The sequence below is a fragment of the Theobroma cacao genome, chromosome 5, assembly GCF_053813885.1.
Source record: "Theobroma cacao isolate CCN51 chromosome 5, ASM5381388v1, whole genome shotgun sequence".
In the NCBI taxonomy this organism is placed as follows: domain Eukaryota; kingdom Viridiplantae; phylum Streptophyta; class Magnoliopsida; order Malvales; family Malvaceae; genus Theobroma; species Theobroma cacao.
This window is the reverse complement of record NC_142643.1, coordinates 47,245,130-47,261,707: the sequence shown is the minus strand read 5'-3', so window position 1 is coordinate 47,261,707 and position 16,578 is coordinate 47,245,130. Positions and strand designations below refer to the sequence as shown.

General features: G+C 35.5%; 2 protein-coding genes across 6 annotated transcripts; both read left to right on the top strand.

The window, feature by feature from the left end:
• Positions 1-432: 432 nt before the first annotated feature.
• On the top strand, positions 433-4,892 carry TPR5 (Tetratricopeptide repeat (TPR)-like superfamily protein). 5 transcript variants are annotated; one of them, XM_007031096.3, is made up of 12 exons: positions 433-590; positions 981-1,079; positions 1,230-1,394; positions 1,491-1,615; positions 1,802-1,923; positions 2,031-2,113; positions 2,425-2,583; positions 3,105-3,245; positions 3,663-3,845; positions 4,001-4,095; positions 4,200-4,297; positions 4,444-4,892. In XM_007031096.3, exons 1-12 carry the CDS (start codon positions 558-560, stop codon positions 4,545-4,547), a joined length of 1,407 nt encoding a protein of 468 aa, XP_007031158.3. In that variant the 5' UTR covers positions 433-557; the 3' UTR covers positions 4,548-4,892. The 5 variants fall into 5 exon arrangements, with proteins under 5 accessions (XP_007031158.3, XP_017977900.2, XP_007031159.3 ...); XM_018122411.2 differs by having other exon boundaries at positions 1,227-1,394; XM_088806086.1 differs by having other exon boundaries at positions 446-590; positions 1,011-1,079.
• Positions 4,893-8,980: 4,088 nt separating this feature from the next.
• LOC18600576 (protein SEMI-ROLLED LEAF 2) lies at positions 8,981-16,256 on the top strand. Its single transcript, XM_007031094.3, has 20 exons — positions 8,981-9,195; positions 9,797-9,933; positions 10,208-10,282; positions 10,396-10,511; positions 10,634-10,748; positions 11,295-11,423; positions 11,631-11,678; positions 11,852-12,051; positions 12,194-12,387; positions 12,485-12,768; positions 12,855-13,004; positions 13,229-13,636; positions 13,738-13,887; positions 14,173-14,251; positions 14,346-14,470; positions 14,619-14,810; positions 14,895-15,035; positions 15,248-15,385; positions 15,513-15,722; positions 15,970-16,256. The coding sequence occupies exons 2-20, from the start codon at positions 9,799-9,801 to the stop codon at positions 16,081-16,083; spliced, it is 3,003 nt and encodes a 1,000-aa protein (XP_007031156.3). The 5' UTR covers positions 8,981-9,195; positions 9,797-9,798; the 3' UTR covers positions 16,084-16,256.
• The last annotated feature ends 322 nt before the right edge of the window (positions 16,257-16,578 follow it).

Sequence of the window (16,578 nt, the reverse complement as noted above, 5' to 3'; positions counted from 1 at the left end):
TGGATTTTAGAATTTTGGAATTCTGATATAATGAAAGAAATGTAACATAAATGTATCTCATTATGGGTTATTTAATTAGATTATAAATGAATTATATCAAATTATATGTGAATCTCACTGGGTAAACGGTTATGATAAAATAAATGATAACGATGTATGAAAATAAATGATAACGATATATGAATTAACTTATCGACATAAATAAATAAATAAATATATAAAAAACACTTATGTTTACCTCAAATATTAAAATTAAGATAAAGTCAAATATTGTATTTTCAGTCATAGTATTCTTTTTAATACGGAATAATAAAAAATTATACAGTATATGAGAAAGAGGGAAGGCTGAGCAAAGGATGGGTTTTGCACTAACTGGTCTGAGCTTCATTTCAGGCCCAAAAACTCACAACCTATAAACCCACAAATAAAAGAGTTCGAAGAGCAGAATGAAGTTCTTCTGACAGTCTTGAGTCGATTCTTTCTGCAGAGAAACCTTAATAAAGCAACTCCTCTCTCTTCCAGAATCATCCAAAACCAAGTCCTCCTCCATTCTCTTTATGGCAAGCAAGCACAGCCGTGATCAAGCTCTGGTATTTCATTTCTGCTTTTTTTCCTCTTAATGGGGCTTTTCTTTTTCATTGGAAGTTTTAGTCTTTAAGCTCTGAAAATCACCTTTTGCTCAAAGTATGTTACTTTTGGGCTCTCTGAAGATATTTTGATGCTTTTTTTTTTTCCTTTGATTTGGTCAATTTAGTGTGAAAATTTAGTTTTTGAGCACTATTTTAAGTTACTTAGACGAAAGTGGTGATTATATTCAAGCTTAAAGGTTTGACCTTAGGAGCTTTTAAAATTCCTCAAATGCTATTTTCTTATCAGTTGCCATCTGGGTTCTCTTTGTTTTTTCTTTTTCTTTTGTAAACAACTAAAGGTTACTTTCTTTGCCATCAACTCTCGGTTGTTCCACTGGGTTTTTTTTCCAGGATTTCCAGGGCTTTTTAAATAACTTGCAGGACTGGGAACTTTCACTTAAGGAGAAAGACAAGAAAATGAAATCACAGGCTTCTGATAAAGAACAATTGGTAAATTTTCAACCTTCAATAACAATTTGGTTGAGAATGATGCTCATGTTAAGGGACAAAAAATCTTTGTCTTCAGTATGCTCATTCATTTTATTTCCTCGGCTATGACACTTTGATGTGAAATCTTACATGGTCTCATTCTCATAGAAGACCAATGAGAAAGGAAGGCCAACAGGGAAAATCTCCCTGATTGATTCTTCGACTACCAGCTCTAGACAATATGATTATTTGCAGAATTATGATAAATTCAACAGTTTATCAAGTAGTTTTGTGACTGAAGAGAATATGCCTGATGCTGCATCTGAGAAAGAACTGGTGAGAAGTTTAATTTTTATGACCTTTTCCTTTTGAGCATGTCTAAGTTATATTATATTTGATGTTGACTACGGTATGATATTTTGAAATTTGTAGGGAAATGAGTATTTTAAGCAAAAAAAGTTTAAAGAAGCTATTGACTGCTACTCAAGAAGCGTAGGCCTGTCGCCAACAGCTGTAGCTCATGCAAATAGGGCTATGGCCTATCTTAAGATCAAAAAGTAAGTTTGACGCTCTTTAAGTGATGTGGATTTATATTATCTAAGAAAATAATTTGAACATTTGGTAGCCTACCCTAGTTTCATAGTTTTCTTGTAATTGCCAAATTTTTTGTGATAGAGTTACTGCATGACTAATATATTTGATGAGGAAAATAACATGAATGTGATTTTGTTTTCTCTCTTTAGATTTCAAGAAGCTGAGGATGACTGTACAGAGGCCTTAAATCTTGATGATCGGTACATAAAAGCATACTCACGCCGAGCAACAGCAAGAAAAGAACTTGGGAAACTTAAAGAATCCATTGAAGGTATGTTAAGTGCAAGTTCTATCTTGGATTAATTCCTAAGTGGATTTTTTCCTACTGCTTCCATATAAATTTGATCGATCTTATATGGTGAACATAGTTGAATGCAGATACTGAGTTTGCCTTGAGGTTAGAGCCTAACAATCAAGAAATCAAGAAACAGCATGCAGAGTTTAAATCCTTGTACGAGAAAGTAAGCTTGTCTGTCACTCCATTTCGTTCTATATGCGTTTTCGAATGTAACTTTCTCAAAGTTAATGGAACACAGATTATTTAGAAAAGTTGTGGGTGATAAAACTGGTTTAGAATCATGGATGAAATCAGGCTATGCGATTCTCTATTATAGAACTAAACTGAGGCATGCAGCCCTCTTCTCCTTTTCTTTTAGTTTTCTAAGCAAATTGATGGGATATTTATTAGAAGGCTTTCTGTTCTGTTGTTATTTGTTTGTTTTTCTATTGCATTCAAAGCAAATTTAGTCATTGTCATTTTTATCAATCCCAGGAGATTCTTCAGAAGGCATCTGGAGTTTTAAGAAAGTCTACGCAAGAAGCTCAAGAAGTAGGGAAGTCAGAGACAAAAGAAAATGGACTTGGGATGCATTCTGCCTCAAATAGTACTCAACGGACAGGAGTGGCTACTGTTCAAGGGTATCAAACTAAGGTATCAGAAGTTAGAATTTCTGTTTTTCTCTTAACAGCTGTTATTTTTTATCATGGATGTTTATTCATTGAGGATGAAACTGTTTTGGAGCTTCACTGATCCCTGCTTGGTGTATGCTCTGTGCTTGCACATAAATAGAGTTGTTGAAACTGATTTTTCCTATATCTGATAAGCAATGGTAACTGTTGGAGTAGGTATTGCATGGTTTTTATCTTGTTTAAGCCCTTAAGGCATAGCATTTCATTGTAGAGGATAGCTATATTCATGGCTGCCAGTATATAATACACTTTACTTTGATGATGAAGTACTCAGCATCTGTTGGTGTTTGTCCATTCTTCGGTAATTCATACACCAGTTTTCCTTTACGGAACGATATATAACTCTAGATTATTTCCAAATGAAGAGATGAATTAATGTTGACTTGATTTACGTCATGAAGCCTTAAAGTTTTTCCAATGTACTTTTCTAGTCTAGAGTAGGGAAATTTTTGTGTTGTCATTTAGCATGATCTCTTTTGTTAGGTTTCTGAATATGACAAGCAGAAGAAACCTGAGAAGGGATCTGTAACTTCAGAGGGAATAGGAGATAGAAATACCCTAGCTGGAAGCAGGAAAGATGGCACTCAACTAGATTCTGGTATTGTTGGTTTAGAGAGCATTAAGGTAATGGTTGTTATATTACTTCCCTTAAGACTTTATAGTCCATCATTGAATATCCTATCAAAATTTGACTAATCTTTGCTTAGAAGTATGTAGCTGAGTTAGTATTGGCTTAGGTTTTTTTTTTTTTGAATTGGTAAGGGATTCTGTACTCAGTTGGCAATTTAAGTTGCATTGCTTTAAATTAATTGAGTTCAAGAGTGCTATAGGCTGTCTTTTAAGAATCATAAGATTCAGTGTACTGTTTTATTCATTTTTAAGGTGAATTTCTTTAGTATTTCTATCCTATTAGATGTTGCTTTCTATTTATAACTACTTACTTCTATAACTAACAGAATGTGTCATTTTATTTGTGCTTTCTTTCTTTTTTTCCTTAAAATAAATTGAGGTTGACTGTGCCCTTGTTTGATTTTTTTATAGAAAAATAACAGAACTAGAAAGCCTGAGCTGAAAGCTTCAGTGCAAGAGCTTGCTTCTCTAGCAGCCACTCGAGCCATGGCCGAAGCTGCAAAAAACATCAGTCCCCCAAATACAGCATATCAGTTTGAGGTTTCCTGGAGAGCCCTATCTGGTGACCGTGCACTACAGGCTCATCTTCTGAAGGTCTGCATTAGTTGGTATTATGTTGCTGTACTTTTAGATGATGAGGCATCTTATGGGTCTTTTATGATGAATGCCTGTGTGAATGTTATTCTTTCTTTTAGTTTTTTCATTCATTCTACAACTGACTTTTTTTTTTGTTTTTTTGTAATAATTAGGTCACATCTCCTAGTGCATTACCGCAGATCTTTAAAAATGCCTTGTCTGCTTCCATGTTAGTTGACATCATTAAATGTGTTGCCACCTTTTTCAGGTAAATAGAGTTCTTTTATGGTGTCTACTGTATGGGACTCTTATTATCAATCTCTTTGATCTAAACCAGATTCTTGACCCCCCAGTGGTTTATTCATTTGGCAGGGAAGAAGTGGATCTGGCTATTAAGTATCTAGAAAACTTAACCAAGGTTCCAAGATTTGACATGCTTATCATGTGTCTTTCATCTACGGAAAAGGCCGGTATGTTTATGCGAATGTTTACCTTCTATACCTTTTTTGTCATACAAATCCCTCTGGAATGTTTAGTACCATGTAAAAAGGCTCTTTTCTTTGAACTAGACAGTAGAGATGTAATTCAGTATGCTGACTGAATTGCCATTGAACAGATCTTCTCAAGGTATGGGATGATGTATTCTGTAATGAGGCAACTCCAATAGAGTGGGCAGAGATTCTTGATAATTTGCGTTCTGTGTACTGCCTTAAAAGATGAATGGTGCATTTGAAGAAATGTTTTCGAGTTATCAAGTTTGTCCCTCCGAAGCTGTGTTCTGTAAATGATTCATCTGAACTGCTGCAATGCTCACTACATTTTCTTTGTAACTTTCATGGACGACTTCTGTTAAAGCAGTTAATTAGGAGGCACGAGATGTTGCTTTGGTCATGTCATACTTCTCCCCCATCTCCCAAGATTTTCATGTATTGTCCATCGAGTATGAACCAGCGAAAAATCAAATTCTTGTAATTGATGGTACAGTTGAATGTAAACCCCAAGGAATGGACTGATGTTTCTTGATGTCAAATTGTTGGGTTTCAATCGAAGTTTTCAATTTTAACACCTTTCTTATGTTTGATTATTTGAGGTTAAGTACTGAGAAGTATTAAAAATGCTGTTCTGTTGTTTAAGAAAGGAATGCCACTTATTGACAGACTTGGGTTTTGATAGAATAACACCTTCCAGAATCTTAGCAGTCTTCCTTTTTCCATTTGTAAAAGGTCATTTTGGTAGAATTTCACCTGTGTCTAAAGTTCATGATCATGATCATGATCATGATCAAGATGGAGAAATCTAGGAAGCAAAAGTTAGGAACATGTGTTGGCTACTTTGTTTGTTTCAATATGGCTTTGTCCTAAGATTCCCAAAACATATATACTGAAAGTCATTGTCATATCATGCTTTCCCAAGGTAGTAATCACATAGTGAACATTTCCATTACAAATGTTTCCTTCTATCCCCTTTCTTGTTTGCATTCAACCATTTATTCTTATCTTCTTTGCTACATGACAACAATGTGTTCTCTACACTCTTCTTTTTGCATTATTCCCCTGATTGTTGTCTCTATACGCAACGAAGAGTATTAAAATAATAATAAAAAAATTACATTTCTAAACATATAAATTATACAAAAACATCTTGTTACCAATTAGTTTAGATTGGATTTTATCCTAAAAATTAACGAATTTATTTTCTAATCATGATTTTTGGTCAGGGCAAATTCTATTGAGCCGTCTTGGTCAATTTGTGGTCCAGGATTTAAAGCCATATGACCTGTAATTCTTCATAATTGTTAAGTTTGTTGTTGGTAGTTGAGCTATGGATCCTGATCAGGTCACCATCAAACCGAGCTTGCCAGATCACAGCTCTACCCACCAAAGGCTCATATACTCAAAATCTAGTTCAATTCCCATATCTCTGCAGATTTCTTCTGAGAAGTTAATATATATTCCCCCATGTGAATTATACAACTCAAATAGGAATCAAGACCATTCCTTGATTGATGGCAACTCTTTGTTGTTTCCTTAAGCCACAACTTAATTGCCCACAAAAACCAAGACATGAGATTAAGTGTATTATAATTCAGGGACTTGTTTGAACAGGCAAGTTGATCATGTTTTTTTTTGGTGGTGTAATTGCAGATTGAAAGTCAAACTTGCTGATGCAAAATAACAGGTAGTCATTTCTTTTCAAGTACTGAATAAAATACTCTGATGGAAACAAATAACAGATCCCTGTGGAAAAGAATTCCTTTCCTGACTACCAAGGGTCTTGTAGCAGCAAAACCTTAGTACTATAAGCTTAAGATTCCATGGATAATTGCCATATCCTTGTGGGGCCTTCTTCATTCCTAACATCATGCTAGCAGATCACCAATAATATTGAAAAATTTAAAGCTACAGTTATGTTTCTTCACTTTTGCCATGTGTGACCATGAGTGTTGGCTGATACAACCATTAAAAAGTAGGGCAAGCTTAGACCAGCTGGGATTCAAGCTTAAACATTAAATGGGGCCAACCAGACCTAGGAAGCTACAAATCTACGACTATTCACATTATAAGGCAAATAATTCAGTATATTATAAGGCAAACAAGTCTATAATTGTATATTGTCACAGTCCACGTCAATTTTTATAAAGTTTTATTCATTTTGGTTTGATATTATTTGTTTTAATTCGTTGGTCTCACTGTTTTTTTTTTTTTTTTTTATATTTCTAATATCACTCTAGTACATAATCGATGTAAAATTCATGATTCCTCTCTTTAAAATCATGATATCATCTTTTACTTCTTGCTGTCTCTTACTTTTCGTTGAGAGTTTCTTATATTTTCAATATCATTCTAGTACATAATCGATGTAGGATTCGTGACTCTTCTCTCTAAGATCATGATATCTTTTCTTACTTCTCGTTGTCCCTTACTCCCCGCTTGAAGTTTCTTTTCGATGTGAGACTTTGTAACTCAACCTGTTGGAAGCATTAGTTTGACGATGGAACGTGACATCCTCCCCCCTTGACGATAGACTGTGACATCTTCCCCTACTTCAACAAGAGCCCACTATACTTAGTGGCACATCATTAATACTTAGAGTCTGCTCTGATATCAATTGTCATGGTCCACGTCAATCTCTGTGAGGTATTATTCACTCTGGTCCGTTGACCTTACAATTTTATCTCGCAGAAGGCACCTCACGATTTAAAAATGATGTGAACTTTTATATTTTCTGTATCACTCTAGTACATAACTATTATGAGATTTATGACTCATCTCTTTAGGGTCATGATATCCTCTTTTACTCCCATTCAAAATTTCTCTTCAATGTAAGATTTTCTAACTTAAACCCACTGAGAGCATCATTTTTACGATGTGAAATTCATATCAACACGAAGACAGTGACACATACGATAGAAAGGATCCATTTTCTACAGCTACATTCACTCTCTTTGAACCTTTTCTTCTACTTTTCAATCAACTAGTTGTGATGGGAATTCTCTACGAGCATAAAGTTTAGAAGAAAGAGAAAAGAAAAAGTATAAACAGCATAATTCCTATAGGTTCAATTGCAGCCCATTCTCTGAAAAAATGAACTCAACAGGCCCCTTCCCCCCCTACCCTCCCATCCAAGGAAAGACAAAATTCGTATAGCCTCTAATGTTTTCCCATTTTTTCTAACCACGAGTTTAATTCCGAGTCATTGGGCTACCTGTTATACTATTGCATTTATACCAACCCCTTTCATGTCTAAGCAGGTATTGAATTATTTCCATCTATAAAACAGATGATGCATTTAATGCCTGGATATGAATGATGCTAACACTTGACTTCTTTCCCTCATGTTAAGGGAAAATGTTTACGCATGATAGAAGAATTGAAAGGTATTGACCTCTTAAACTTCTCCACAATGTTCTTATTAACAAAGTTAATGTTGTAGATTAAATGATCAAGAAACCATCGATGGTTCCTCATTTGACTCTTGTTTTTCATGCAAATTTGTTTTTTTTTTTTTTATAATACTTTTGAAGATTGTGTCAAGTATGTTCCCCTTCATGAGGAACCACCATTCACCTATAAATGGAGAATAATACATTGACAAATTAATAGTACTATATATAATGATTGTACTATGTAGCCCTGTATTAATGCACATGTGCATCATAGATACATAAGTTTTGGATAAAATATCTTTATTTTTTAAGTTTTAATCGAAATAACATAAAGATTAATTAATTTTCAAGATAGACATTTTCGTTTCAAAAAAATATTTTTTATTAGATACGTAAATTCAACCATTAAATCAATCGTCATTATTTTCATCAATTTATTGATATGGTAAAGATAAAAAGATAATTTGACTTTTAATTAATTTTTAAAATTACTATTATATAATTTTATTATTAATTAAAAAAAAACCTTTCAAGATGGAGAGTCCCGATCAGACTCCTTAAGGGAGCACATGGTGCTCCCCTCCATTGGGCGGTGCTCTTTTTTTTTAAATATAATAATAATTTTTTAAATGAATAAAAAATATTTTAAATTTTTTAATATTTATTAACAGTATTTATATTTTTGAAATGGAGTATATATTTTAAAAGCTAATGGACCGATTTGAATATTTTCCCTTTAAGTTTTTGTTCTCTTTCACGTAAGTTAACATCTTGTCAACATCTAAGCTCTTCTAATCATCTTACATGTTACATACGATGTTTTTTACAAACAGGAATTTCCCATTGCTTAGTAAATTAAGTAATTTTCATGAATAGAAACTTCTCAGCATGTGTACAATGATCAGCATAAAACACTTTTCAGGACCATGAGCATTAGTAACCATGATTAAAGTACATATTCCTGAGCCTAAGAAAATTTCATGATGCTATCTTCCCCTGAATTCAAATTAAAGGTATCTTTAAAGACTTTTGAGTGCAATTGAATGGATGACTCTGTACTATAAAGCAAAATTCAAATAATTCAAAGTTTGATGAACAGTTCTGGTTCTTTATATTCATACACATGGTAGAAAAAAAAAGGGTTCTTGTTGGTGGTAAATACAACTACTTGGGATATTGTCTTTCAGTTTTGGTCTTCCAAGCTCTGACACAAACACTAAAGCATTTCACTTTTTAACCCAAACATTAAATTAAAAAACCTGACACCCCATCACGTGATTTTGCTTATACTCTCTCTCTCTCTCTTTCTCTTTCTCTACATCTGTCTCCCTCTTGCATGTTTCTTTAATTTTTCTTAAACCACGCGCCTTTTCTCTTTTGATCACTTGCCCCTGATCAGAGGCCTGTTCTCTTGCATTTGTTTTCTTTCATTTTCTGCCTGGATTCTTACTCTTGCAGATCTGCCAGCCCCTGCAGGGCAAGGTATGTGCCTTTTCTTATTATTTGCTCAACACCCATTATATATATTCTCATCTCTCAAAGAAGGGTCTTTTATGTTTGTTTTATAAATTTTATCGGCTTTTTTTGTTGTTTATCTTTCCTGGGTTGCTGGTGTTTTGGCCTCTACATTCAGTTTTGGCACCTGGGTCTTTTTTTTTTTCGCAAAAAACAGCAAGCTTCATTGCGGTTTTAGGTACAAATAGTTCACCTTTGTTCTTGTCTTACCTTCGAATTTCCCCCTTAGCTGTTTATGATTTTGTTGTTTGGTGCTTTTCTCCTTCTATACTTCTGTTTCTGGCTTTTACAGTTTTTCACCCTGGGTACAGGATTTTTTTTGTAGCTATCTCTACCAATGCGATTAACGTTTGTTTTATGCTCTAGTTGGCTTTTTATCCTCCTTAGCTTTTTTTTTTCTTTTTTTTTTTGGGGGGGGGGGGGGGGGGGTTGGTTGATTCGTAGGGGGGTTTTAAATTGTTATCTTTGTATGTTGGGAAGGTTTATGCTTTGGAGAACTAAAGATGAGAATTTTATAGGTTTTCAGTGGCCTTTTCTTGTCTAAAGTTTCTCCTTTATGCATGTACAGAAATGGGGTTCATCTCCAGGAAGATCTTCCCAGCTTGTGGAAGCATGTGTGTTTGCTGTCCTGCTTTGAGGTCAAGATCTCGACAACCTGTCAAGCGTTACAAGAAATTGTTGTCTGAAATATTTCCCAAGTCCCCTGTGAGTATCCACCCTTTTTTTTTTTTGGTTTATAAATTTCGGTAATGTATTGATGGCTTGTAGATTCAGTGCCTAGTGTTTGATGATGAAGCCTCAGATGCATTCTTCATATATTTATTTGAGTTTTTGGTGTGGCCATTTAAGCTAGCTATGAGCACTTTAGTTGATTAGCAGTTTACTTGGTGCATTTCTGAAGAGTCATAGTTTAATTTATAATGTGTTTACTTTTTGATAAGCTAGAATTATAAAGTTATTGCCTCACAATACATTGCAGGATGCTCCTCCCAATGAAAGGAAAATTGCCAAGCTATGTGAATATGCTGCTAAAAATCCTTTCCGAATTCCCAAGGTAGTAATTCCTATCTTTCTTGTTTGTTTGTGACTTGCAAGTAAAATGTAGTGTAATCTTGAAATTATATGCATGAACACTGAGTTACTTGTGGATTTCTCTGCTTTTAATAGATTGCCAAGTATCTTGAAGAAAGATGCTACAAAGAGCTGCGCCATGAGCACATCAAATTCATCAATATTGTTACAGAAGCTTACCATAAGTTGCTTTGCATGTGCAAGGAACAGATGTAAGCGGTTGTTCCCCACTTTTATTTGTTTGATATTCACTGGGATTTCTGAGTATTGTCTGGGGAATTATTAACAATAATTTCTTTTCCTGCATGATAAATCCTACCTTTTAACATTGTAGGGCATATTTTGCTGTTAACTTGCTGAATGTTGTTGGTGAACTGCTTGATAACTCTAAGCAAGATGCTATGCGGATACTTGGATGTCAAACCTTGACAAAGTTTATCTATAGTCAGGTTAATGGTCACTTTCCTTTTCCCTTTTCCTTTGGTGAACTAAACATATAAAAATGATTATATCTTTATAAATATGCAAATTTTCTGATAGTTTTTAATGGTTGTACCTTACCACTTGATGGATGTCGAAAACTTTCTTAAGAATGCTAAAGATTTGCAATGTGAATGACATGAGAGGGTTTCTCATGTCACCAATGTCAGAATATGAATAGCTTAAACCAGGCTACGTGTATCTTATTTTTATGAAAGACTATAAGTACAGATTAACTATATACTTCTTGGGTTTGCATAGAGGGGAATGATGAACATTATTTACTCTTTATGTTGCATATGAAAGCAAAGGATTTCATATAACCATTTCTGGTTTCTGATGTGAAAGTCATGTTCTGCTGTAAGTATTCTTTAGATAAGGGATGCATTAGCTCGTAGATAATGTGAAATTCATTTCCGTATATGGAGTGGATGCTGTTTTTTTTTTTCCTATTTTAATAAAATCTAATTATTATTTTATTTTCATACTTACACTTTGATCTGTTGTATGAACAGGCAGATGGAACTTACACGCATAACATTGAAAAATTTGTTCCTAAAGTGTGTAAGTTGTCACGTGAGGATGGGGAAGAACATCAAAGACGTTGCTTAAGGGCATCTAGCTTGCAGTGCCTGTCTGCCATGGTAGTTTGAAAAATGTTCATTTGCTTTTCCATTTCTATTTTGTTCGCACAGATAATAATGTAATTAAGTAGCTCTTTTAATATCAAATTTTTTCCATCGATGTTGAACCTATTTTTTATGTAATTAAGTAGCTCTTGTTGACTTTTACTTTACTAATTTTTTATGGAATTGTAATGTAGTTTACCTGATAGGGTTTTTCCTTGGTAGGTCTGGTTCATGGCGCAATATTCATATATTTTTGCTACTCTTGATGAGGTTCGTGCATTTCAAATTTATTATCTTGCAAGTCCCTGATTCCCCCACCGCTTCCTGTTTGCTCTCTCTATGTGTAGCAAAGAATTACTGGCTGCAGGGGGATTAACCTGTTATCTTTTTTCCTTTTTGTGTTAATTTTTGTTTCTTTTGCTTTTGATGTATCCAATCTGCAGATGGTACATGCCACTTTAGATAACTATGAGCTAGACACACATGCTGGAGATGATAATGAGAGAGGAGAGCCTCATCATAATTGGGTGGATGAAGTGGTTCGATGTGAGGGTAGAGGTGCCATTGTTGCCCGTGATGCCAGCCCTAGTAACATGATTATCAGGCCTCAACCAGAGAAAAAGGATCCCTCTCTTTTGACAAGGTAGTGTTATTTTTGAGCTGGAAAGGAGAAATTTTATGTGATAAAACTAATTATTCTGTGAAATATTGGGATCGGATAATGGTTCTCTACTTTTCTACTCTTCTCCCCCCTTTTTCCTAATAGCTTTTTGTCTTTGTTGTAGGGAAGAGACTGAGACACCTAAAGTTTGGGCTCAAATTTGTATTCAAAGAATGGTTGAGCTGGCAAAGGAGAGTACAACATTGCGCCAAATACTGGATCCAATGTTTGTCTACTTTGATTCTAGACAGCACTGGGTTTCTCAGCAGGGGTTGGCAATGGTGGTTTTATCTGATATGTCCTACTGGGAGGCATCAGGTACATTTATTGTCATATTTTCACAAGGAAGCTACCAAATATTATCAATTTTGGACAATTTTATGATTTTGCTTGCTGACTTTGCTTTTGATTACAGGGGATCAACAACTGATTTTAGCCGCTGTCATACGTCATCTAGACCACAAAAATGTGGCACATGATCCTCAACTAAAATCTTATATCGTACAAGTTGCTGCAGCTTTAGCTAGGCAAATAAGATCTAGAGGGGTGCTGGCTGAAATTGGTTTTGTTAGCGATCTGTGCAGGCATTTGAGGAAAAGTTTCCAAGCCAATCTTGAATCAGTAGGAGAGCAAGAGTTGGACTTAAATATCTTGCTTCAAAATTCCATTGAAGATTGCTTGCTGGAAATAGCAAAAGGGGTAACTTCAAAGTCTTTTTTGATACATTCTGGTGCTTTTTGTACATTGCTTGTAGTTTACTTGAGCTTCAATTTGTTTTTTACTAGATTGATGATGCACAAACTCTTTTCAACATGATGGCAATATCACTGGAGAAGTTGCCATCTTCTGGAGTTGTTGCTCGTGCAACGATTGGATCATTGATGATCCTTGCTCATATGATTTCATTAGCACTAGTCTCCTCTCGTTTACAGCAGGTAAGACCGATTTTATGTAGTGTTGCTGCCCCTATTATTGTTAAATTTTATGTATCCTTTGCCTCCTTCCCTGCCTTAAAAGGTTCACAGTTTCTTGAAATTATTGATGTACACATTGTTGTCTAAACATCTAGATGTTTTAGTATATTAAATTTATTTTGGACAGTGGTCAAAAATCTTCTTTGTTACAGCTTACTAAACCACTCCTAAACATTGTCACTTAGGTGTTTCCTGAAGCACTTCTTGTCCAACTGATGAAAGCAATGTTGCATCCAAATGTTGAGGCCCGTGTGGGAGCACACCAGATATTTTCAGCTCTTCTTATTCCAAGTTCTAATCGTCCTCGACATGAAGTTGCATCTATGCGTTCTGGTTATGTCTATGAACCGAGGAGATGGCGCTCCAACAATGCTTCTGCATTTTCATCGATATCAGCTCTACTTGAAAAGCTCCGAAGGGAAAAGGACGGCATCAAAATGGAAAAAAATAGTTATTGTAGTCATGATGATCTTAAAGGAAAGGACAATGTGGAAGAGGACTGGAAGCAGGGCCATGTCCTCAAGAGTTCCCCTAACATCTACAGTATAACCTCTATTATTGACAGAACAGCTGCACCAAACATGGTTGAAGCGGTAAGAAGTCTCTTCTTTTCACAATTAGTTTATATGTGTGGTTATCTAGTTTAAGTATTGTTCTTTGATACTGTCAGTCTGGTCTATTAATTTTTGCACAGGAACCATATATCATGAAGCTTACAGAGGATCAGATAATGCAGTTACTCTCGGCCTTCTGGATACAGGCTACTCTTCCTGATAATTTGCCTTCAAATATAGAAGCTATATCTCACTCGTTTGTGTTAACATTAATTTCGTTACGCTTGAAGGTAAATTAAAATGTTACATGGTGTTTGGCTTAAGTTAATCTGAACTAGTTTTCTGAATTTATTTTTGGGCTAATTCCTGAGAGAAAACGCTAGGTTGAGTTATAGGATGAGTCAATTAAATGGTTAGTAGAGGGTTGGGTTTAAAACCACTATCACGAGATGGTCTTCAAGGGAACAAATTTTACCAAGCAAGATTCACATGATGAATTGGCTGCTAACTAATCTGCAGGTATGGTTTTTTACTTTGTCTGACTGCTAACAGTCTCCCAAATTGTGATGTCACAGAACATTAATGACAGCCTTGTTGTCCGCTTCTTCCAGCTTCCCTTGTCTCTAAAGAATATCTCCTTGGATCCTAGCAATGGTATGGGCTACTAATATACAGGCTTTCACATATTCAGATAGAGTATTTAATGTGTTGATTTTTTCTTTTAATTTCTTTGTGGGTGTGGCATCAGGGATGTTAACTCCAGCACTCCAGAGATCAATTTTTATGCTGTCAATGGGCATGCTGATGTTTGTGGCTAAGATACATCAAATTCCAGATCTAAACGATCTCATCAAGTCCATAGTTCCATTTGACGTAAGACTTTATCCTTGAATTGCCTCATCCTGAGAACTGTCTTCTGTTGTGAAATGGGTTAAGTTGGCAGTTTTCATGGTATAGAAGAACTTATTATACCCGTACACTGCATTCTCACTTATAAACAGCCATGCTTATCTATTTTCAGGCTGATCCTTATCTGGGCATCAGTGAAGACCTTCAAGTGTTTTTAAGGCCTCAGGCAGATGTCAGAGGTTATGGATCTGTTACTGATAACCAACTAGCCTCCTCTTTGCTAATGGAGTTGCGGGATAAATTAGATGAATCCAACAAGGTCATGATGGATATCTTGGTTCAGAATTTATCTACCGTTACTGAGGTAGGACATACTATTAAGTATTAACAAGTACCTCTCTCTCTGTCTCTCTAGAACTTTCTGACTAATTTGTTTGTGCTTGTTAAGCTGGAGATAGATGATCTGACAAAGCAACTGTTTGAACCATTCACACCTGATGATGCGTTCATGTTTGGTCCACGATCAATACTGGACTTGGACCACGATGAAATGATTTCCCAATCCAAAGAATCACTTTCCTTCGATGAGGTATGCCCACCAAATTAGCATTTGTTCTTACTGAATCAACTTATAACCTGAGAGAAGCTTGTTGCTTGTACATTTTACAATTTTCTTATTCACAAAACTATAAAGTTTTGAATGATTGAATTTTTTTCCTCAGCCAGTGTTTCTTTTATTCTAACACTAAGTAGTAATTACTTTTTTAAATCTACCTTTAATTGTCACTGCTCATGTGTCAGGATGTTCAAACAAGCTCATTACTTGAGGATGATGCAAGAAGTGAAGCATCTGTTCTTGACCTTTCCCGCTTCATTCCAAAAGTGCCTGCATCACCTTCAATCTCTCATGTTATTAGCATTGGACAGCTCCTGGAATCGGTAATCTCTTTTTCACCTTTTGTACCAATCTCCAAAAATCCCCATTTCTCTGCATTTATGTGTTGTAAATTTTTGTATGAGCATATTTTTTGCCCAAATGTTAAAATCTCAAGTACTCTGGTTTTAGGCACTTGAGGTGGCTGGTCAAGTTGCAGCAACATCTGTCTCTACATCACCTCTTCCGTTTGATACCATGGCTAGCCGATGTGAAGCATTTGGCACAGGTACAAGGAAGAAGCTCTCCAATTGGTTGGCCCATGAAAATCATCAAAATGGAGCCGCTGATAAATTTTTACCAGCAGTTCTTGCTGATGATAGACACATGACACTTAGGAAGGTAAATGACATTCCCTAATATTTTGGGCTCGACAACACTCTGTCTAATGGAACAGTAGTATCTGAATCGAAAGAACTGAAACTTGACATTAAACACATTACTCACCTTTGCACTCATATTTACTCAAAATGTTTATGTTTTGCACATCAATCAGCAGTGATCACTAAAAACCAAATGACAACAAACATTGGTATGTCTCTATCATGATCTGCTTTCGTTTTTGACTTGTTTGCTGGTCTTTATACAGATAACAAGCGAAGGTGCTTTTAATGGACCTGTCTCTCGGCTAGACCCATGCTTGGCTATGAGGTTGCCTCCTGCTAGCCCTTTTGACAACTTCCTCAAAGCAGCAGGTTGTTGAAGAAGGCACATAATGTTGTAGTTGTTTATGTTGTAAATCGTAGGTAGTGACTGGAAATGTGTGTTGTAACCCTTAGGTTTGAACTTAAACTGATAGTTTGAGGGCAACCATTCCCAACTAATCCTTGTATGTACCTTGTTCTATTAAAAGAGCTAGTTTTAGACATGGCACAAGATGCAATCTCCCTCTCTCTCTCTCTCACACTCTCTTTTCCATTCCTTTTTAACAATCTCACGCTCTATCTGCTCCAAGTCCACAATTATGCCAAGCTTTTCACATTGTGGAGTTAAGAGATTTTGAAAGCTTATAACTGTAGGCGTTGCACATATTGATATTGCCGAATTGGATGAGATAATTCTCCAGATAGTTTTTGGGGGTTAAAGTAAGTGATGGCCTTGTGACAAAGTCCACCAACCGCAGTCCACACCACCCTCTTGTTTTTAATGTATGGCCCTGACCTTTTTCATGTAAGGGCCATGATTGGGCTGCACGGCT

Coding starts and splice junctions, on each gene's coding strand:
- LOC18600576 (XM_007031094.3), top strand. CDS start 9,799: ATGGGGTTCATCTCCAGGAAGATCTTCCCAGCTTGTGGAAGCATGTGT. Junction 10,512..10,633: donor TGCATGTGCAAGGAACAGAT/GTAAGCGGTTGT, acceptor TTAACATTGTAG/GGCATATTTTGCTGTTAACT. Junction 12,388..12,484: donor GTCCTACTGGGAGGCATCAG/GTACATTTATTG, acceptor TTTTGATTACAG/GGGATCAACAACTGATTTTA.
- TPR5 (XM_018122411.2), top strand. CDS start 558: ATGGCAAGCAAGCACAGCCGTGATCAAGCTCTG. Junction 1,616..1,801: donor GCCTATCTTAAGATCAAAAA/GTAAGTTTGACG, acceptor TTCTCTCTTTAG/ATTTCAAGAAGCTGAGGATG. Junction 3,246..3,662: donor TTGGTTTAGAGAGCATTAAG/GTAATGGTTGTT, acceptor ATTTTTTTATAG/AAAAATAACAGAACTAGAAA.